This window comes from Lonchura striata, chromosome Z (assembly GCF_046129695.1).
Source record: "Lonchura striata isolate bLonStr1 chromosome Z, bLonStr1.mat, whole genome shotgun sequence".
Taxonomy (NCBI): Eukaryota; Metazoa; Chordata; class Aves; order Passeriformes; family Estrildidae; genus Lonchura; species Lonchura striata.
In genome coordinates, this window is record NC_134642.1 from 11,957,712 (window position 1) to 11,980,578 (window position 22,867).

Consider the following 22,867-nt stretch of genomic DNA (forward strand, 5'->3'; position numbering starts at 1 on the left):
CTGCTACAGTTAGATCAAGTGAGAGCTCACAAATGATCTGACACTAAGTCAACCAAAAATTGTGGATATAGTGGAGGTAAAAGCTCATACTAGCTTTGGAACTAATAACAGCTACTTATTGAAACTATCCAATTTAACAAACTACCTTCCCATCTTTCCACTACTAAGATAATTGCTTTGATCTATGATACCTGCGTGCTAGTGACCTCCCAACTTACTGCACATATGCTCCCTAAAATTTTTTTAATTCCACAGTACAATGATTAAAAAAAAATCCAGATTTATACCAGCATGAACGGGGCAGGGTATGTTTCCATCTTTGAACTCTAGACTAGTGCTAGAGCCTCAACAGCTGTGATCAATACCAGGATTGTTTTCACTTCTGTCTATGTCAAAACACTGCCAGAGCTGAGATTTCCGCAAAGGTGCATGAGGTCACCAGTAACTTGCTAAAAGGTAGCATTTCTTGGCAAACTCAAAGATATGACAAGACAGAGTACATTGCAGGCATTTTATTTATGTGAATATTATGCACGCCTGGCATATAAAAGTAAGGTCTTTGGATCAGGGCCCTGCATTCAGAGTGACCAAACAAAACAGTAGCCTAGAGAAAGAAAGAGGAGATGGAGGCAGGGCCCAGAACAGACCCTGCCAGAATAGTTTCAGGACAAGGAGCAATCAGACTTGGAAGGAAGATCAAGTATTCTTTCCTCAGCCAAAGCCAAATATTCATCTGGTAAACTAGAGTAGGCTTTTGAAGAGAGATTTTCTTGGATCACAGCCTCCACCTCTAAGATTTAACTCATACAAGCCCCTGCAGTATGTTTGCTGCTTGAATATTTTACAGATATTCATAAGATGTAACATAAACTGCTTAACAAACAAATTTTCAACTAAAATAGGAGGTGCGTCACAAAATTTTTAAACTGAAACACTTCTATGCACTTACTGTGCACTCTATAAGAGAATAATTTAAAAAGAAATCCATAATTAAATCCATAATTAAAAAGAAATCCATGGATGCTATCCGTCTCTGAAAGGCACAATTGTCAACCATAAGTCTAGCTGTTAAGGCAGTAATTCAGACCTGTGCTTTTATAAACGTTTAGGTGTTATAAACTACCAGTTATACCCCAATAAAGCCAGAATATGAAGCAACTATTGTGAACAAAACTCTTAAATGTGGCATTTAAAAGTATAACTAAGGCCTGCTTTGAGCTCCCTAAATTAGATTTGGGCGCATAACTAGAAATACCATGCAGAGAAATATCACAGATATAAAGACCCTCCCTTTTGCTGAGATGCAACATTGGTTAACCACTTCAGCGATGATGCTCAGTCTTTAGAAGATCATACCCAGCTCACACACTCCATACTTGCAGCTACATGACAATCCTGTGGATGCAGTTTAACTTACTGTATGAAGCAGCCATATGGGATTTCGCTAACATTTCCAGAGAAATCACGCATGAAAACACTGCCTACCACTTTTCACTGTCATATGCCTTAAACAAGGTGCTCTAAAGTAGTAAGGAGGCAAAGAGATCCAATGCACAGTCTTGCTGCAAAAAACCTCCCTCTCTTTGGCCAATCCTTTACGGCAATCTGATGGTCAATCCTTGACATCAGACAGGTTACAGATGTCCCCCATCCACTCAACACTGTCAGCAACAGGACAAGTTGCTTCATTCTGCCTATACATAGGCCATTACTGCATTTGCCCTGTCACACAGATGCTCCTCAAACACCGAACTACTGAGGACAAAACCAAAACCATGTGATCTTCCACCAGAAACACTCTAACAGGCTTAAGAGACTGCCAGTAACCATCAGACATGAAGACATTTTTGAAAATCAGTTCAATATGTTCAAACTTGTATGTATATAGACACATTTATGTGTATATATATGTGTTCCTATATATATATATACAATATTTGAACACATAATTATGCATATATGAGAGAGGAAGTATATGTAATTTATCATTTATTTAGCAATTAAGTAAGTCAGTGTTAGGAAATGTATGGCACTTGATAAAGCTATTACCCTTACACATACATAGCTCTTATTCCCTTACCTCAGAAGGATTTTGGCAAACCTGACAAAACTACCAATGTTTTTTCTAACTCATTCCCCAATGATGTTTAACAAAAAAGATATTATTTTCTTCTTTTGCAGCATATTGAAAAATTTCCCTATATAGAAACTGAAATTTCTCAGTAGAATTTCACAGTATATTTGATTCAATTATTACTCAGTACCAAATTACTACAGCAGTGAAGTCAATGCAGCAACAATAATGTACATAAATCAACAATCAATGATAAATCAATAAATAAATCAACAACAATAAATCAATGAACCTTAAAATTGTAGTACATCCTAGATTTGGTTTACAGATCAATTAAACTATAATTATTTCTAAAACTGATGCAGTTCCTACTCTGACTCCTGTTTAACTAAGTCCAGTAAATAAAGAACAAACACTTTATTTCACCCAACAGATCTTGTAAGTGCCAGGAATATTTGTCTTGCATAGTCACATCTAACCTCCAGGGTCATTGGAACAAGAACCTGCCTTTCATATGCATGAGGCAGCATGTTCGTGTGTCCCTCACATTCCTGAGTAATAACAACCAGTGATTGTCCCTAGGGGAAAAAGGGAAAAAAAAAAAAAAGAAGACCAAACCAAATTGACTCCTTGCTCCATTCTCCATTGTTTTTTCCTCCTTTCTCAGCATTGCTCAGAGCAGGTATCAGCTGATTGTCAGGTCAGCTTCCCCTGGCCAGGAGAGACCGGCATCAAGGAGATGAAGGAAAGAGATGAAGGAGTGAGAGGGGATGTGAAAAGTGACAGTATGCAACAGGAATGAAATGACTCAAGCACAAAGGTTAATCACACAGCTGTCAGCATTCATCTGTCACACACCAGTGACTATGGAACCAACACCAGTTCTACCATATACATTCCAAGCAACTCACCTTTACTCATCCGTCCCATTACCGTAAATTCAAAATACTTGCTGTTGTCAGCTGATGAATATAGGCCAAAAACAGTGGCTGTGCTCTTTGGCTGTAATTTGAATGTTGAGAGCAAGTACACTTCATTCAGCATAGGATCCCCAAATGCTTGTTGCAAGAAGTTCAGTACTACTCGCTTGTTGGAATAAGGAAGAAGATCAAAAACTGGGGAGAAAAAAAAAGCAAATTTAAACAGAAAATTAAATATAACAATGACCAAGGAAGAATGAGATTTGAAGCCACATACTGGTGATTGTAGACTCTTCCTATATAAAAAAATCAATATGATGATTATCTGTAAATATAACGAAGTTCAAATCCCTGGCATTGGAAGGGATATCATAAGAAATCTGGTCTAGTGAAACATGTCCCCATAGATGCAAGGAGTTTGGTCTAGATGTTGCCTGCCAGTTAAAACTATTCTATGATTCTATAAAAATATTTATAATTTGTTGCAACTGATACTATTTTAGCAATTTTTTTTTTCAAATGAATTGTTGATAAGTTACTCACATAGAAATACCTAATCTTCAAACTGAGGTACTCAAATATTTTTAGGTAGCTCTCAAAAGTGCTTCTCTTCTGAGGATTCATCTCAACAGAAAGCTTTTAATCCTTTTTATGCTTTCATAAATTCAGATGTTTGTGTTCATACATCAATTAGATAAGAATTCAGCATTAAAATTTTCAGACAGATTTCCAGGGTGCTTATCCTTTGATTGCATTTGCAGGGCACCAATTAAAATGCCAAAAAGCCAGGTAAGTAATATCATGTTCACAGCCTTCTCAATTCATTGACTTTTCAGGATATATATTATATAAATAAGACTCATCTTTCCCTTCTGGCACAGAAAACAAAGAAATACAGGCCAGACAAAACAAAACAAAACCCACAAACCCTGAAGGCATAGTGAAAGCTCTTTCAAATTTTTATTTTAGATTTTCCACAATGCATCAGCAAAGAGTCTATGATTTTGCACATATGTAAGTCAGCCATGTCCTTCATGGCACTGAAACAACAAACTGTGGTTTTCCTCAAATCCACATCTCCGAACTCAATACATGCTTTCATTAGGTTTTTTGATTATCTCCTATGCCAGCCTGCTGCAATTAAAGCAGTATATATATTACACCCTGGCAGTAAAGTTTGATAAATGATTTTGCACAAGTATTGTTTAAATATTAGAGCACCCTGAGCCATTGTATACCACTGTCACTCCATAGACCTACCATGAGGTGGGCACTCTTCTCCCACACCAGAACAATACTACAGAGCTGTCAGCATAGAAGGACCGTAACACCAGGCAGATGGCAAAGGCACATGACAGCACATTGTGCCTTAGCTTGATTCAATTCCGTGGTTGTACTAATAAGTTTAATTTCCTAGGCTGAAAAAACAGCAGTGGACCTTTGCAGATGAGCCTTGCCTACACAGCACAACCCCAAAGCTGCTGTTGTCTCTAAGGTGATGGGGTCATCCTACCATTTCAGTGTTTTCATATGCTACACACAGGAAAAGACTGAAGAAACTCAAAGAACAACCACATGGGCACACACAGACCTTCCCACAGATATGTGGGAAACCCTGTTCCCTTATACAGGAGTGCTGCAGATACAGATGCTGCTCCCATCACTCATTCTGAAGCATCTATTCATTTAGACACTAATGTTATTTCCAAAAAAGAAAAAACGGAGACGTTTTTCCATTAATTTCATGAATTGAAATAATCTCTGAAGTCTACACTTGCACAGGGTCTAAAGATCTCATGACTCTATAGAGAATTTTCAGGACACACTACAAATGATTTGAATGCACGAGAAATACCGTTGTCAAACAACTAAGAAATATATATCTAAGGTGGACCTGGTCTCTTTCATTCAGTTCAGATTTACAGTATCCCAGGATAACCTCCACCCCCACTGAAACCAGTGACATGGAAAGCAGAAGCAAAAAGCCAGGTACCTCAACACAGTGCAGAGAGAGCAGAGCAACTGCCCACGTAAGAGACTGAAATGCAACTCGCTACTCTGTACAACAGCATTTTACAAGGAATAGCCATTCATAAAGTACAGCTATGTTTTCTCAGCTGGAGCAATGCAATACAATACCAAAGACTTTGAGAGTGTGAAATATAGCTATATATTTTGTTCAGTTCTAGGTCTATTGGCTGTGATACTCATTAATCTATGCTAGATTACTAAACACTAGAACACTAAACACTGTGAAACATTGGTCTAATGTTATAGAAAACATTTATTGTAATTTTTGTTATTTGCATATTTAAATTAATACTCAAACTGGTTTGGCAGTTGTGTTCCACAAAGCACAGTGCCTGAGCCAGATCCTTCAGCACCATGTTATCAAATTCTTTTCTGGGATATCTTCACTGAGTAGCATGTGGATGCACTACATGATCAGATCCATCTTTAAGCAGAACTTACACACATGCTAGCAAATACAGCTAGCAGAAGAATGAGTGGGCTGTGAAAATTCATTTTACATCCTTTGCAGGGTAGGCAGTGAAAGACAGCTCTTGGCCATTATGGAGACAATTATTTGTTTGGGAGAAACAGGGAATAAAAAGATCACAAAGATTTCACATCTCATTTTTTAAAGGACCTTTTCTCTTTGTTTCTTTCCATGGAAAGGCAAACTTGAAAGCAAATGTACAGAATAGGACTGCCAAAGCTGAAAAGCACAAGCAGCTGGTTCTAATCCATGCAATGGACCGAAAACTTCGGCATGCCTTCATGCCTTCAAGCACGAGTGTGCATACGCACTAAACTGAGACTGCTTGTGAGACAGACCAGGAATTCTCTCCTGCACCTTCCTTCTGTGGTTTTTAAAATAGAGCTGCTTACCGTCCTAGACAAATGCTAACAAGGGACAAGCTACATGGTGAGACAGTGGCAAGCCACACTGGAAATCTGCCCAAACCCATCAAAGCTAGCTTTTCAAATGAGAGCTAGAAGATATGACAGAAAGTGCTAGGATGAGGAGTCATGGAGGAGTGAAATTACTGACACAGGATAGCATGGAACTTGAAACACCCCTTCCTTCCTCTAACTCTGATGCTATATCACACCAGCTTTTTAAGACCTTCCAAGGATGTTTTCTGGTCACACCTAATAGCTGTACATGTAAACACTGCTCCACCACTGTTCAGCACTTTTCAAAGCAATTATTAATGGCTTAGACACTTGGAGAGAAATCCTAACCCCTGCCACAACAATTTCCCACTCACCCCAAGAAGCTGAAAGCATCCCTCGTTGAGAGTGGAGTTTTTCATTGGCCACTGCCCCCAACAAGTTAGAAAATAGCTTTTTTCAAACTGGTAATATGCAACTTGTCTTTACAACAAATCTCTAAAATATCTTCCCACCCTAAAGGTCTTCAACAAAAGCTTCTGGAAATGCAGCTATATTGTTGTGATTGCCTGTATTTTAGATGTGCTTAAGTAATAACCGATTGACGCGTCAAAAATCATTCTGTAAGGCAGTAGAGTGGGTTAAAAATGTAGCGAAAACCACAAGCAGCTTTAAGGCTCTTGGAGCAGCACGAAGTTCCACTAACTGCTGCACTCGGCAGCCGAGCTGGTTCCAGTCACAAGCTGCTACCGCAGAGCAATACCACCCACTTAACTCAAGCTCTAAAATACAGCAGCTCCTACGTGCATAATATTGCTACAGCAATGCTAGGTTTAAAAGTACGAGTTTTCCTATGGACTCTACTATGTAGTAAAGTTTTCCCAAAGAGTTTTCACGGGTAAGAAATTCACATCTCACGGAAGAACTTGCAGCTGGAAAAGGGCTATTCAGATGCTCCACGCACCCACCAGCACACCTACAAAAGCACTTCTGGCAGGCTGCAGGGGAGCGGCTGATACCGCCATCTCCTCCGGTCCCATCCACTAGTCCGGGCGGCTCCGCTCTGCGCCCCTTGGGCAGCGGCGGCTCCTGCTGCCCGCCGCGGCTGCGGCTGCCGCAGCACCTGCAGAGTGCTCCCTTCCGCTGGCAGGCAGGGCAGAGGTCGGGACGCCGCAAGCCCGGAGCCTTGTCAATGGAAGAGGGCAGAGGGGCGCTTACCTCGGGGGCCGAGCGCGGCGGCGCGGCCCGGGCACAGCTGCAGGGCGAGCGGCAGCAGCAGCAGCGCGGCGCGGCCGCACCCCATGGCGGCCGCGGGCCGGGCAGGGCGGCGAGGCACGGCCGCCGCTGCACAGCGCGCCCGCCGTTTAACGGGGCGGCCCCGGGGCCGGGCCATTGGCCGGGGCTGCCCCCGGAGGCGGGCGGGGGCCGCGGAGGGGGACGGCCGAGCGCTGGGGGGACCAGAGCGAGCGAGCCGTCGGAAACGGAGCCGGGAGCTGGCGCCGCTGGAGGTGGCTCGGATAGAGTCGGAGATCCTGGCGATGACCCTCAAAATCAGCACCTGTGGGGACCTGTCTGGAGCTTGCCCTTTGAGGAGCCCTGGAAATTGAAATGTGTTTAATTCATACTATCACAGAATTAGCTAGGAAAGACCTTTAAGATCATGGAGTTCAGTGGTTAATAAGCCACTATGCTTACTCCCAGCCACAAGAAGATGGCCCCAAACGTGAATTGGGTGTGCTTTAAAAGCCGAGTAACAGTTCTACATGTTCAGGAGGGACAGCAAGTTGCAAGCTGTTGCAAGCAGCCCTTCAGAGAACCACTAGCCTGGTGAGGGATGCATAAGAACATGAGAAGCATGAAGATAACGTGGCCTTGTTCACCCAGTCCTGTTGACTGCAGAATGCTTAACTTTGAGGTTGCCACGATTTTACTTTAAAACCTCTCTTGCTTCCCTTTCTATGGTTAGCAAGTGGTGACCGTGTATTTCTTTGTGTCTTCTGACAACAATACAGCTGTCATCTTTGCAAAGCCCCCTCACAAGTTTCTCTGCCTGCCCTGCGGTCAGGTCTTTAGTGTCAGCTGTTAAGGTTTAGTATATATTAGGTTCTCTCTCATGCATATCTAAAGTCAAAACAAATGGGGATGCTCTGGTATGTTGACTTGGTCTTGGTAGGAATTTAAGTATTCCACTCTTCCTAACTGAAGATTGTCACTAAAAGGGGTCATGCAGATTGCAGACTGGGGCAAACTGGGATTCTAGAAGACTCTGACTGGCAGACTGAGGAATGTATCATCTGTCCCATTGTTTCATTTAAAGAGCTCAGAACCATTGGGAGTGCTCAAACTAACCAGATGGATACTATGGAAAAAGGCTGTTTGTCTTATCAAGCTCCCAGTCTCAATAACTTAGCCAAAGTCAATTAAAAAAAAATTCTTTCAACTACAACAGTTCTCAGCACTGTGTGTTCCCTTAGGATATCATTATCCCATTGTTTGTCCTCTACTTCAGAAAATTCTAGCCTCTGCACTGCTGATGTTAAGAAAGTACAGGAGAAAGGGAGCAAGTGAGAAACCCAAACACATCATGAGCTTCCTATCCTGCTGCACAGCTCTCTTTGTGCTGTACATCTCTGTATGTATCAGCTCTGCTGATGAACCTGTCACATCAGAAATCCAGGAAGTCCTGCTTGGCCCCATCACAGCTTGCTATCCATACTCAGTTGGAAAAGTTGGAGCTGTCTGATATTATTTACATCATAAAAAGTAGGGCAACAATAGAACAGAAAGTTTATGTTAAAGTGAGCAAAATAGTGTTGATTAATGTTCAGTCTCATCAGGCTTGGTGCACACATCTAAGGAGCAACACAGAGAACAGCCCTTGGGGGGGCTCATTACACAGCACGCTGCAGGACAGGGGCTGCAAGCACTGCAAAGGGGCTGCCCGAGCAGCTCTACACCAACAGAGCATGGCTGTGGGCTGCTCTCCAACACAGCCCCAGTGTGAGTTTCAGATACCTTCACATGACCTCTAATTGCCCTCCCCACATGGCACATCCCCTACAACGCACCCTCACTTCTTAGCTTATTCTTGTTAGCAGTGTCGACCCACTCCATAAGTTGCCCGTTTCTGCCTCTGCCCATTGTCAGACAGCAGGGTGCTCTGCCATATCCCCTGTGTCACAGCATGGTGCTATTCCTCCTCACCCTACTGCTCTTCTGTATACATCTCCAGACAAGAAGCATCATCTCAGCTTCACTCCCACATCTTGTCCCTGCAGTGGAAGTGACAGGATGACACCATAGCATCAATGAAATGGCCAAGAGCTGCACAGGGGAGTGAGAAAAACAGATCATCAGGTGCGGAGTGCTGTGGAGCAGGGAAAAAAGGGAGGCTAAAAGGGGTAAGCAAGAGGCAAGAAGATGCAAGGAGGAACTTTGGGTGTCATAAGCTCCTTAAAAAGAAATGTTAGTTCAGAATTTGTCCCCAACCTAAAGCACAGTACAGATGCTGCAAGGCTAATACATGGATCTAGAGCAGTACTGATGATGTCCAGTGTTTATTACGGAAAAGCCTTGACTCAACAAAGAGCATTTTTTGCAAACATATACTTAAGTTCATGATAGAAGAACACTCTGAAGGTCTGCAAAATCATCACAGTTCAGGACAAAAAAAAAAAAAAAAAAAAAAAAAAAAAAAAAAAAAGAGAGAGAGAGAGAAAAGGATAGTAAGGGTTTGCTTTCATCTAAGGGGAACACCATCAATAATTTGCAGCCATTTATTATGTACTTTGAGTTTATTGAATTTGAGATTATCAAAGCATATGAAATGTTTTCTTGAAAGGTTTCCTTATCTGACAGAAATATTTAAGTAATTATAACTTAACATTTCTTACTTCTGATTTAAATACAGAAGAGTCTCTTGCACTGGTGCTGACCAGCCCTCCCCTGAGGAGGATTTTGTCTGTAGTACTGTATCTTCCTTAGTGTTAGATTTGTGAGGACCATCTTCTGTTCTTGCTCTGTATCTGCTTATTCTTTGTGCTTACTCACAAAGAAAACACATGGAAGCAATGTTTAGCAAACAGCCCATGAGGCACAATCCAGTATGACAGAAGGAAACTGGTTCATAATGTATATACACAGAAGCTTAAGTCCATGTTTAGATGGTACAGTTTAAAGGTCACTCTAATTTTTTCAGTTTTCATTTATATTCTGAGTTTTATGTTGGAATATGGTACAGATTAAAGGGGATTTTGTGCTCAAGTACAACCTTCTTTAAGGGATTTCACAAAGTAGAAAGTTTATCTGCTGTCTGGAAGGGACTATTTGACTTTTTAATCAACATTTTCAATAAAAAACTGTAGAATACTAGCAATTGCCTTTTCACTCATGTGTATTCTCTGAAGTACAAACTCCAGCTTAAATTACTGGAGGTTAAATAAGAAGTAAGAATAAAAACATGATTAATCAATTGTGTTTCCAAGAAACTTTCATAATGCCAATCACATTTGGTAAGGAAGTCGTAAGTATGTGACTGTAATTTTTATATACAATCTGCAAGAAAACCTCAATCACTATAATGTTTGACCTGATTATATAATTTGATAAGCTTTTAAGTATACAGAATACAGAGAAGCTGCAAACATTACAGATTTTGCTTTACAGAAGTGTCTGTAACTTGTTCAAATTCTAAATAATGGGGTAAGGGAAATAGAAAAGAACCCTGCTGCTTAATTCACCTTACAGGTTTTGTTCCTAATATGCATCCGGAGACTCACTGTTTTCATGGAATTATATGGATGATTAAAAATCAGGATTCACGGGCAATTAAGATGTAGAAATCTTAAGGCAAGTGAAGTATCAGTTCTAAAACACATCCTTTCATATATATGTCAACACTCCTGGTTTTGATCCTGCTTCATTTAAAAAAATCTGTTGGTTTCAAGGGTTTCAAATTTCAAAGACGGGTTTCAAAAGAATTTTTGCTCTTCTAAAACACAAATTGAAGCTCCACTTTTTCAAGTCAAGTCATATATCCATCTTCAATGCACTTATTTACTTTTCATTTACACTGATAGGAATTCCATGTAGGCAACCAAGAGGAAAAGGTTCCTGACATGGGGGAGGGAAGGTACAGATTGCCTCTTTTTTTATCTTTGCTCCAGACACTACAATAACACAGAGACAAACTGGGGCTGAAGGCTATGCATAGCTTATTTCCCTGTTTACCTCCTAACCCTTCTTGCAGCCTGCCTCAAGAAAAGACATATGACAGAAAAGCTCATAGAATGATTAGGTTTTTCTTAAATAAGACCTCTAAGTTCATCAAGTTTAACCATCAACCCAGCACTACCACCATATCCACCACTAAAACATGTCCTCAACATTTCCAGGAACGGTGAAACCACTTTACTGGGCATCTTGTTCCAATGCTTGACAACCCTTTCAGTGAAGAAACTTTTCATAATGTCTAATACAAACCTTCCCTAGTGCAACTTGAAGCCATTTTCTCTTGTTCTAACATTTCTTACCTGGGAGAAAAAACTGAACCCCAGCCATCTATAGTCCTTTCAAGTACTTGTAGAGTGATAAGGTCCCCCCTGAGGCTCCTTTTCTCCAGCCTAAACACCCCCTGCTCCCTTGGCCACTCCTCCCTGGACTTGTCCTCCAGATCCTTCATCAGTTGTTTGCCCTTCTCTGGACTCACTCCAGCACCAGAATGACCTTTCTGTAGGGAAGAGCCTAAAACTAGCACTAGCCTAAACACAGCACTCGAGGTGTGGCTCACCAGTGCCCAGTGCAGGGGGACAATCCCTGCCCTGGTCCTGCTGGCCACACCATTGCTGATCCAGGCCAGGATGCCATTGGCCTTCTTGGCCACCTGGGCACTGCTGGCTCATGTCCAGCCACTGTCACCAGCACCCCCAGGGCCTTTCCAGCCCCTCTGCCCCAGCCTGTGGAGCTGCCTGGGGTTGCTGTGACCCAAGGGCAGCACCCCAGCTCTGGGCCTTGTTGAACCTCACACCATTGGCCTCAGGCCATGATCCAGCCTGCCCAGATCCTCTGCAGAGCCTTCCTGCCCTCCAGCAGATCAACACTCCCACCCAGCTTGGTGTCACCTGCACACTGCCTGAGGGTCACTCCATCCCCTTGTCCAGGTCATGAAAATCAACAAAGATACTAAACAGGGTTGGTGTTAAGTATTGAGCCCTTCGTAATATACTCCTTATAGAAACAGATCTTTGGGATCACAGCTGCTGGCATCCACAATTCCCTTTCAGAGCTTTGCATCTCAGTTCACATGGTGAAAGGACCAAAGCAAAGTACCTGGACAGACTGAGAAGTTAGCTAGTGCCTGTAGGAAGGAAAAGACATAAAAAAATACCCTTAGAATATGTATCTTAAATAAGTCTTTAGAAGGAAAAATGTAAAAACAGCAATTAAAAAAAATATTGGTTCTGTTAACATTGCCAGTGGTATGTTTTTTTAAAGAAAAAAGTGGGTATGTATTTCTTATCCCATCTTCCACATAAAACAGAGCAGAATGATCTCAGATCTGTGGCATAAATTTTTATCGTGACACTTTCTTCCACAAATTTCATGTGAATCTGAAATTGTGGATCTGGGAAAGTGAAAGGAAAAATGAAGCTTACTCTCCTTCTTATCCACAGAAGACCTGAATAAGGGTGGTCAGTGCAGGGAGTTTTTTTAGTCAGTATGTGGTATTTTTTCCTTTCGTAGGAAGGACGGAAACTTGACTTAGCATTTAGATGTCCTCTGGCACGTCTGCACAAGCTCTGGAATAAACAGCTGACAACTTGATGCCTCTAAAGGTTTGCCGTTAAAACCACACTGAATGGTTATTATTATAACCTGGTCAAAACTGGTAACAAATGGTCAAATCTCCTTGGTTTTAGTGCCAAACTACTGATGGCTGCTCATCACAGTTGATTGAGAACCACAATATTTTTTTGGTTTTTGCTCCTATGAAAAGTCGTAACTGTGTGCAGGAGGGTGAAGGTTCAACCAGACAGTACCAAAAGCATTTCAAGAGGACTACGGCTGCAGCATTTCCCCACAGGATCACAGGTACGATGCCCCTTCCCAAGAGGCTGACCCCCACCTGGATACAACCTGAAAGGACTTCCTTCCCAGGCAGGGGCTGGCCTTTCTCCCAGGCAAGCGGTGACAGGACAAGAGGACACAGTTCTCAGTTCAAAAAGGACATTGAGGTACTGGAACAAGTCCAGAGAAGGGCAACAGACCTGTGAAAGGCTCTGGAGCACAACTCCTGTGGGGAGGGGCTGAGAGAACTGTGTTCAGCCTGGTGAAAAGGAGGCGCCTCGGGGAAGTCATTCCTGTTTTGTACAATTACTTAAAGGAGGCTGTAGCCGGAAGGGATGTGGGTAGTATGAGGACATAAGCTGTGTCAAGGGAGCTTTGGGCTCCTGGACATGAGGAAGAACTTCCTGACAGAAAGGGTGATTAGACACGGGAATGGGGGTGGTGGGGTCACCATCCCTAGAGGTGTCCAAGGAAAGTCGGGATATACGCGGTGTTCGGCCACAGGCTGGTCGCGATGATCCCAGCGGGCTCACCCGACCCAGTGGACTCGGCGCTCCGCAGCGGAGCGCGGCGGCTCCCGGGGCCCGCCGCTGCCTCGCGAGCGCCGCCGTGCGGGGCAGCGGCGCCGCGCTGCCCGGCCGGCGCGGCGGAGAAGATGGCGGCTCCCATGGAGCTGAGCTGCTGGGACGGAGGCTGGGGGCTGCCGTCCCTGCACCCGGAGTCTCTCACCGTCATGGTAACGGGCGGCACACACCGCCCGGCCCGGGAGGGAGGGAGCGCCGGCGCCCCGGGGCCTGCCTGCCGCTCGCACGGAGATCCGCGGGGCTCTCCTTGCCTTGGGAGAGAGGCCGGGGGTGGGAAGCAGGAGGTTGGGCCCGGGTGCGCGCCTGGCTCGCTCCACCGAGAGACGCGCGCGACGCTGCCGCCCTTCCCGGACACCGAGCCCTTCCCGGGACACCGAGCCCTTCCCGGACACCGAGCCCTTCCCGGGACACCGAGCCCTTCCCGGGGCATCGATCCCTTCCCAGACACCGAGCCCTTCCCGGACACCGAGCCCTTCCCGGGGTGCCGAGCCCTTCCCGGACACCGAGCCCTTCCCGGGGCATCGATCCCTTCCCGGGACACCGAGCCCTTCCCGGACACCGAGCCCTTCCCGGACACCGAGCCCTTCCCGGGGCATCGATCCCCTCCCAGAGCCCCCGAGCCCTGCAGAGGCACCGAGCCCTTCCCGGACACCGAGCCCTTCCCGGGGCATCGATCCCCTCCCAGAGCCCCCGATCCCCTCCCAGAGCCCCCGAGCCCTGCAGAGGCACCGAGCCCTTCCCGGGACACCGAGCCCTTCCCGGGACACCGAGCCCTTCCCGGGGCTGCGGGGCCTCTGCCCAGCATTCCCTGGAGTCTCCTTAGGGCAGTGAAGCCGCAGCCAAACCCCCAAATCCGTCGCGCACCTGCTGGTGGTTGGTCCTCAGTGCACGAAGGTTTAACACAACTTCTAAAGCTGTGTTTTAAGCTTTTCGTACACATTGTGACAGGTTTTCTTCCCTGCCCTTCGATCTTTATTGCAGGCTTACGCCAAATTTTCTGGTGCTCCCGTGACAGTGAATTCTGTAAATAACTCCTGGAGAACTCTGAAAGGTACCATCTTTGCAGGCTCTATTACTCTAACCACAGCTGTGTTATAAATGCAGTTTCCAGTTTCTGTGCTTGCTTTGGGTTTATGTTCATGAGTGCAGTCTGCCCCAATTAAATGACTTAACAGGATCAAGTGTGATGAATTTATAAGAGTGAAATAATGGAAGTCATAAGTAAAGTGCTCCAGAAGACAGTTTATTAAAATGTGTGTGGGTGAGGCAACAGACAGTTAACAAAGCAGTAATGCCAAGTACATAACTGTTTCATTCAGGCAGTCTGAGTTGATGGTGTAGTGAAAGCAAATTTGCAAGCTTTTTGCACTTTGCATATTTATGAAGGTAGTAACTAGACATGTGTATGGAGGAGCTCTTTAATTACCTGTAGCTTAATGAGTTGGTACAGTTGGAAGTGCAATGTGAGCCTCAGCAAGTACAGCTTACGCTAGCTGGGATGTTTGGTATTGTGCTGAATTAGAGGGTTTGCCTGAGAAAAGGTGAAGGTAAGCTGTCAGAGAGGATTTCTTTGTTTAGGATGCTTATATTAATTGTTTATTTGCTTGCTCAGCAGTTACTGTCTTGGTGTATTTAAGAGAGGTAAAGTGACTGCAGGGTTAAAATTCTCTGTCATTTATACTTAACCACATTATCAGATCAGGCAGTACTGTACTGAAGTTGAGAAGTAGAAGTTGCAGAAGTTGAGCCTTTGCTTCTTCCTTTTCAATGTCTTGTGTTCTGTTAGGGGAAAATACCAAGAACTAGCTGGGTGGACTTGTAGAAATTTGGTGGCTGTCCTCATAAGGAAAGTATATAGAATCATTTAAGAAAGCAGTTTAAATAGTAATTATTGGTGATAATTGATAATTTAATAGTATTTAGCACTGTCCTGTTGGGCTCATTCTGGCAGATCTGTTGTGAATGTGCTGTAAGGTAGCCCCTGTTGCAGAGACTTTGCACTCTGTAGGCTTTGATCCTGCAATCTTATGACTAAAGGCTGTCCACCCAACTTCTGGTAGAGGGGAAGTACTTAGTTCTTTTAGTAATTCATGGTTATGCAGTGGTAGCTTGGGCATTGTTTGTAGCAAGGCTAGAGAAAAAAGGATAGTTAAAATGGATTTGGAGGGCAAGGACAGAGGAAAAATTGAAAAGAGGCTGAGAGGTGGATGAATTGAGAGGGCAGTTGGACAGAGCTGGAATTTCTGTCTTAAGATGAACATCTGAAATCCAGATAAGTAGCCTTGTTTTCAAAGTATTGGATACCTAGTAAAAAACATTGGCTTTAACCTGATTTGATGTTGCCCTTTTTTATGTTTTTTATTAGTGAAGTATTTGTAACCTTGGTGGAACTCTCATGCTAAATTTTACGTTTATGTTTACATGTTAGAAAAATGAGAGCATGCTATTGAGAAATGTACATACAGTGACTGATTGCTTTCAAGTTAGAAATCATCCATACAAATTGACTGTATTATTTATGCCTTCTAGGAGATCTACCAGTCCTGGTATCAGAAGATGTTGTTATTTCTCAGCCAGCAAAAATACTAAACTTTTTAAGAAAGCAGGTAGGTCTCTTTGAAAAGGATTTGTTTTCCTTGACTTGCAGTGACTCTTGCATGTCTCTTTTGTGCACTGCTACAGGCTTCCAAAAACCTGGAGTTTAGTTCAGAACCAATGCTTTTGTTTTTCTCATACAGGTATGAGAATTACAAAATGGTGGACAAGAAATTGCTCTTCAAAAGTTTGATCATTAGTTCTGTGAAAGATGTAAAAATAAGCATGAAAAAAAAAAAATTGAAAAAGAAAACAAACTGTTCCTAATTGAGCAGTTTCTTACTGATCATCCTGCTTGTAATTGTAACACTTTTAATGTCATTATGACTTTGCAGACCTAGGATATCATAGTTTAGATTAACAGTTTAAATGGGTCATTTCCCAGTGCTCTTTTTTTGAAAGATAATACATACAGCATTGTTTTTAATCTATGTATTTTTTCTATAACTTGTAAAATAAAAAGGTCTGCAGGTGTTTCTTGATGCACACCATTTTACAACCTCTTGCTTGCCTTTTGTAGGATTCTTAGTGTTTTGTACACAAAGGATAAAACTACAATTTCTTCTTTCCACAAAGTATAAGGATAGCTAATAAACCATGGCATCATCTTTTTATTCCCAAGATGGTTCTCTAGTCCACTGTTCTACTTTTACATTAGAAAGGCAATTCCTCTCTTGTCAGATGATCTGATGAATGCCATGTTAGTGAAACTTCAAATCTTCATGGGGAGAAAAACAGAATCGAAAACTGCATTTGAGATGGAATTTTAGACAGTTATTTTGAAATTCTTAAATTTCAGATTAATTTGGATTGAATTTGGTATTCCTGGGAATACCAAAGGCTCCATAGTGTTGGGGGGAAAGTCCTGTTTATGTTAAAGTATAACAATTGTATGTTTGCTTTTCAGATGTTCAAGTGTCAGCACTGGTCCTTTGTTTATAAATTAATGAAGCAAATCTACTGACTCCCCCCAATAATTTTTCAATCTTTGTAATGTATCTTAGAAGAATCCACTGTTAGAATTAAAAGTTCAGTTAGTAACTGCATTAATTTTGCTGTAAATTTGTTCCCTTACATTGTTACCATCCAATTTCTTAACTTCGAGAATGTTCATTAAAAGCAAAATATGGGAATGCATGGGGGTTTTTTTATGCTTACACCTGCTGAAGTATCAGATGCTTCTTGAAAAATAACAACGGAGATTTACCAGAGGTTTGCTACATCTCTGAATATTGAAAAATTGCCTCTGTATAGCTGGACATTTGCTTGGAAACCAATAGAAAGGAGACACAAGAATTATTTTGGAAATAGGAGGTCCCAAAGCTGTAGGAATAGGAAGGTGTAAAAGTGAGATGTAACAAGGTTTGGCAGAGTTGGCCTGAAGAAGGAAAAATCTAGTGAATGCATGCTTTCTGTTCCAAAAATTGTTTAGATATTTACTGCCTTGATAGCTGTTAAGTTATAAGTAACTTTCCATTGATAATGTTTTTTGAAAGTTCATTGTAAGTCTATTTTTTTTTAATTTATAGAAATACAATGCTGATTATGATTTGTCTGCAAAACAAGGAGCTGATACACTGGCATATATTGCACTACTTGAAGAGAAATTGCTTCCTGCTCTGGTAATTATTAATAAATACTTTGTAATGGTCCGAATACTTTGAATTTAATACTGTAAGAAGTGCCCAATGTGAGAGACATTAAAGACTGTCAGCCACAGCCCTGGATAAAACATAGTTGTTTTGTTAGTCTGTTTTTTGGAATTACTGCCTAGCAACTTCTGAAAAGGAAAAAAGTGTGTGTTTGTGGAATGTCAGTAATTTGACTTAGTAGATTTATGAAAGACATTTTAAAGGACACTTACTTAGGGATTTTTCTTTCTCTTGGTCTTCGGGAAACAGTATCCTGAAAACACCTTATTGTGGCCATTTTTTGGTTCATTTGATTTCCTGAAAAACTTTTGATTGAGATGTGTCTGATGTGAGATATATAGCTGAAAGTCTTTTGAGCTGCTGAGTTAAAATTTTTAATAAATGTCTGTAACTTGTTTAATTTTTCAGTTCTACATACAATATCTAAATACAATGTCTAAAGACATGGCCATTTGCCCTCACTATTTAAGTGTAATTACATTAGAGCTATAAGACCCACAGATACTGAGTCTCTTGAATGACTTTGGCTTCAGTTCGTACAGCAAAAAATACTCTGACCAGATGGTCAGAGTTATCATGAGCTTACCTTTTCAGCTGACCTTGGTTTCAAATTCATCACTTAGAAGTATCTTGTATTTTAAGATTTATATAAAATTTCAAAACAAAATTCCAGGAAGTTCAAATCTGTTGCTGTATGTCTGCAACTCCTTTGCAATATATTTTTGATATACTTGGTGTGTGTATGTATCTGTACACACAGTGTGTACATAATTTTATGCAGATGCACATAAATCTCTGTAATATCTTTGGTGCTGTTCTTTATTTGGAAGATAACTTTCCTTACTTATGTACTCCTATGCTCAGAAGATTAGTATATTCCACTACAGAGTTTGATAGCCTTAAATTACAGTAATTCCTGGTTCTTCTGCTTTTCTGAGAAGGTCTTGCATATCGAGTGTCATGAGATGTCTGCTCATGTCATTCAAATTTCAGTTACATTTTTCCTCATGTTGATACAGCTGCACACTTTCTGGATTGAGGCTGAAAATTACTGCAGTGTGACAAAACCATGGTTTGCCTCAAGGTTTGCGTTCCCACTGAGTTTGTATCTGCCTGGAAAGATGTCCAGGGAAGCGCTGAACAGGATCTTGCTGACCAAGGGGGGCCCTCCACTCTACAGTCTCACTGAAGTGGAAGCACAGGTATGGGTTGCACAGTAAGGAATTTGTAAGCTGGTTCTGTCAAAGACAAGAACTTAAACAGTTTAGCACACTGTCAAACGATGAATGGTGCTGTGCATACCAGCCTGGCTACACCTAGGGCTCTTGTGTCTCATCAGATATACAGGGATGCCAAGGAGTGCCTAAATCTCCTGTCGAAGAGATTGGGAACATCTCAATTTTTCTTTGGAGATATGTGAGTGTGATTTTCTAAAAAATTATTTTGATAAATGACTAACAAAAAAGGTACCACACCACTCTATGAACATTTGAACTTCCTCTTTTCTTTTTAACCTGCCAGAATGCTAAAAGTGCTTCCCAGTAGTTTGATTTCTCACACTTTGCTTTTCAAATAAATCTAAAAGAGCAAACAGGGCGCAAATGAGATTGTCAGACTGAGTCAGTGTGGTGTCTCTCTTATCCTGCTTTGTTCCACAGAGAGAGCTAAGAAAATGTGAGGTGCACTGGAGAACATTTTTCTAGCCACTGAATGTCACCTCATGGCTTTGTATGTAAGAAAAAATGCTTTAGGCTGAGGTGCTACTACTGCCCTCATGGGAGGAGGGCGTAGGTCCAGGAACACTATTACTGTGGTATGTGTGCAGAGCAGGAAGCAGATAGGGCCAGCAACATAGAGCCAACAGGTCCTGAAAAGCATGATCTCTTCTTTAGCTGTTGAAGTTGGATCACTCCATGAGGGAGGATCCTGGTCCCCTGGTGCCAGCACAACTTTTGTGGTGCCAGAAGGGTGTTCTAGAGGGGCGTTTATCAATGTGTGGGATAGCATGACTGTGTTGTGATGCTGACATTACTGTTTCAATTTATCAGCATGACTCTAGTTAAGAGATGCTGAAAGGAGTAGATAGTTGGTACAAAGTATTAACCAGGTTCATAGTTCATAGGAAAAAGTGGAATGAAGAAGGGCTGACTATATTCTGTCCTGAGTAGTATTTGACATGCATGGAAAACTAGGTTGTAGAAGTCGTAAAAGGCTTATCTCGAGTCACTTCAGTATTTTTCTGTGTCACTCTTTTTAGGCCTACCACCTTGGATGCCTTTGTGTTTGGTTTCCTAGCACCAATTTATAAAGTGTGCTTCCCGAGGGTACATTTGCAAGAGCATTTGAAACAGCTTCCCAATCTGTGCCGATTTTGTGATGATATTTTAACTCGCTACTTTAGGTTAACTGTCTCAAGTAAGTTGTGTTTTCTTCTTTTTGTCACCATTTGTACCCATGTTGGGATTAGTATTCCAGGATTCTATTTGTGAACCAAAGCAGATTAGATTTCATGTAGTTTATGCTAGACTTTCTATGGGGAAATGAAGAAACTTCTAAAGTTAGGCAGAAAGAATTTAAAATTAAAAGCAAGTGTTAATACTCAGTTTTAGAGTCTGTCAAGCACTGGCAAAATCTTATGGCTTATGCTTAGTACTCTTTATTTTCTCACATGGAATGGCTTTTTCACTTAAATTCTTCTTTGCGTAAAAATACTGCATGAACTGCCTCCAATGTGAGTTTATTTTTTAAGAATTTAAAAGCTTCTGTAAATACTTTTTCACTCTTCATCTTTCTGCCTTCACTCTCCAGGCCATTCTCCAGCTGGACAGGATACAGCAGATGCTAATCTGCAGAAACTCACACAGCTTGTAAATAAGGAATCCAACTTGATTGAAAAGGTTACTTTTGCTTCAGTATCTTTAATTTTACTGATTTGTTGTGGTTACTTGTTCACAGATATCCTTGCATGGCAATTGCAACTGTACACTGGACTTTATTCTAATTACTTCTTTTCTAGTGAGTGTGTAGAGGGGCAGGAAGAATATTACATCATTTGGAAGGAAGAATTAATGAAGCCTTGCACTAAGAAACTATTTTTAATACAACCAAAAGAGCATTGTCTTGCAGGTGTGTGCACCAACAGAGGAGTGGTATCTTTCTGCAAGTGTACATGCAGCTAAGAAGGAGGAAAATGTATTAGTCAAAACTCAGAGATGGTCCTGCAAATTAAGACTGATCACCAGCTTTCCTTGATTGCAGCTGCATGCTGTAGTGATTATGCGTCAGTCACTTCTCCTGCTTGTTCTGCATCTAGCTGTTTTCCTTATATTCTCTGTTTTTAAGGCTGTTACTCAGCACCTATCAAAAGCTATACAACTTAATTGAAAATTGCATGTGAAGAATTAGCCTTTTCATGCAGATAGAACTCTCTAACTGAAAGGGTAGAAGGCATTTCTTCCTGAAAAAGATCAGTGTGTGAAATAGATCATTAATTATGATCAGCTTTTGTAGCATTAGGTATTGGTGCTCTTTCTGGCATTGAAGTGTGGCAGTGGAAGTTTTAAACGATGGGTTACATAGCCATTTGTCAGGGATGGCTGAGGAAAATCTGATCCTGCCTTGGAGAAATGGAATAGACAAGACAGCCTCTGCAGATCTCCCCTGTGCTTTTGTTCTGTACCAACTAAACCTTTTCAGACCACATTACATAAAGGGCATTAACAGGATTTCCTATGAAAATGTAAATTGTTTATATTCAGGTTAATTTTAACCTGTCTTTGAAAAGGTCTTATCACAAGTGCTTTATTATGTACTTTCTGAAATGTGTACCTAATACAAATTCATTCAGCATCTCCAGAACATGTTTGATTTCAAAATATTTATTCTTGCATGCTGCTGAATATACAGAAGCATCCATTGTTAGCAGTTTCACTCTTGATCTGCCTTCTCACAGCATTTGGATATTGTGCAATATTTGACCTCTTGGAATTGTGTTGCTTCCTTCAGTAATCTTGACCAAATAACTTGAGCAGAAGCACTTCCAGGTGCCCTGGGTTTGATGCATCATGTGTAAGGGAATGATTAGCAGCTCTAATACAAACATATATTTGGGAGTGGAAAGAAACCAGAGCACCAGTTGTTTCTGGTCCTGACAGTAAACATACGCCAACCAAGCCAGTATTATTGATGGCAGCCCTGACAAATAAGACTAATCGTATAATCTATATTCTGCTGTTGCCAGATCCAGCTCTCATTGTTTCTCTGCAGATGGATGACAGCCTTCGTAAGAGTCCTCAGCATCCCCCTCGTAAGCTCACAACGCTCAAACTTGCTGCAGGAGGAGAAGAAAGCAGTCCAATGAGTCGTTTATCACCTTGACATCTCCTGTTGTCCATAAATGTGTGTTTTGTAACTCAGCTGAGTGCCACAGTTGATTTTTTTCATATGAATGTTTTGCGAGGAAAGAATCTGCTAATGGGTACAAGTAGAGCAGAACTAGAGCTTTACAATCTTTTATCTTCCTCTTCTTTCAAGAAATTGTATAGATCAAGCTGGCCACACACTATGCTGAAGCTAAGCTAAACAAAACCTATTACTGAGATGTTAACATGATTTTGTACAGCATATTTTTGCCTTTAGCCTAGCAGAAATGTTTACCTAAATTTAAGAATCTGCTTATGGAATGTTCACTGTTATTTTATTTTTTGGGTTTTGATTTTACTGTACTGTCATATTACTGTATATGAGTGGGTATACTCTTTGTCTGAAAAGGACAAAGTCCAGTTGCAAAGTCTGAAAAGACAAAATGTTGCCATTCATGGTAGCTGAGACATGAAATCAATGACAGAAACGTAAATATTTATATTGTGCTTTAATGAACTTGGGATTTGTGTTTTATGATTGTTTGTATCTTCAAAAATTTGTCATGTTGTACTTCGAAGGGGATTACTGAAAAGCATGTGCGCTATGGGGATTAAAATGATGCACAATGCTAACATTTCACAGTACCTCGTATTAGTCCTTTGTGAAACAGGCTTAACCTGTGCACAGAGTAATACCACATGCTGCAAAACTGTTAAG

General features: G+C 41.7%; 2 protein-coding genes across 3 annotated transcripts in view; one reads left to right on the plus strand and one right to left on the minus strand.

The window, feature by feature from the left end:
• Positions 1–7,195, minus strand: part of THBS4 (thrombospondin 4) — a 38,955-nt gene extending 31,760 nt beyond the window's left edge. The window contains exons 1-2 of the mRNA XM_021531126.2: positions 7,111–7,195; positions 2,986–3,189 (exon numbers count right to left, since the gene is read on the minus strand). Of these exons, the coding sequence (XP_021386801.1) occupies positions 2,986–3,189; positions 7,111–7,195 (289 nt within the window). The remainder of the gene's footprint in view (positions 1–2,985; positions 3,190–7,110) is intronic.
• A 6,397-nt stretch (positions 7,196–13,592) lies between these two features.
• On the plus strand, positions 13,593–22,784 carry MTX3 (metaxin 3). Of its 2 annotated transcripts, none has more exons than XM_021531125.2 (9): positions 13,593–13,693; positions 14,523–14,592; positions 16,071–16,147; positions 17,666–17,758; positions 18,808–18,990; positions 19,128–19,204; positions 20,046–20,203; positions 20,597–20,685; positions 22,055–22,784. In XM_021531125.2, exons 1-9 carry the CDS (start codon positions 13,613–13,615, stop codon positions 22,163–22,165), a joined length of 939 nt encoding a protein of 312 aa, XP_021386800.2. In that variant the 5' UTR covers positions 13,593–13,612; the 3' UTR covers positions 22,166–22,784. The 2 variants fall into 2 exon arrangements, with proteins under 2 accessions (XP_021386800.2, XP_031363192.2); XM_031507332.2 differs by having other exon boundaries at positions 22,029–22,261.
• The last annotated feature ends 83 nt before the right edge of the window (positions 22,785–22,867 follow it).

Excerpts from the sequence above, each read along its gene's own strand:
- MTX3 (XM_031507332.2), top strand. The coding sequence starts at position 13,613 with ATGGCGGCTCCCATGGAGCTGAGCTGCTGGGACGGAGGCTGGGGGCTG. Across the intron at positions 17,759-18,807 it reads AGAAATTGCTTCCTGCTCTG|CTGCACACTTTCTGGATTGA; the intron begins GTAATTATTAAT and ends ATGTTGATACAG. Across the intron at positions 20,204-20,596 it reads CTTTAGGTTAACTGTCTCAA|GCCATTCTCCAGCTGGACAG; the intron begins GTAAGTTGTGTT and ends TTCACTCTCCAG.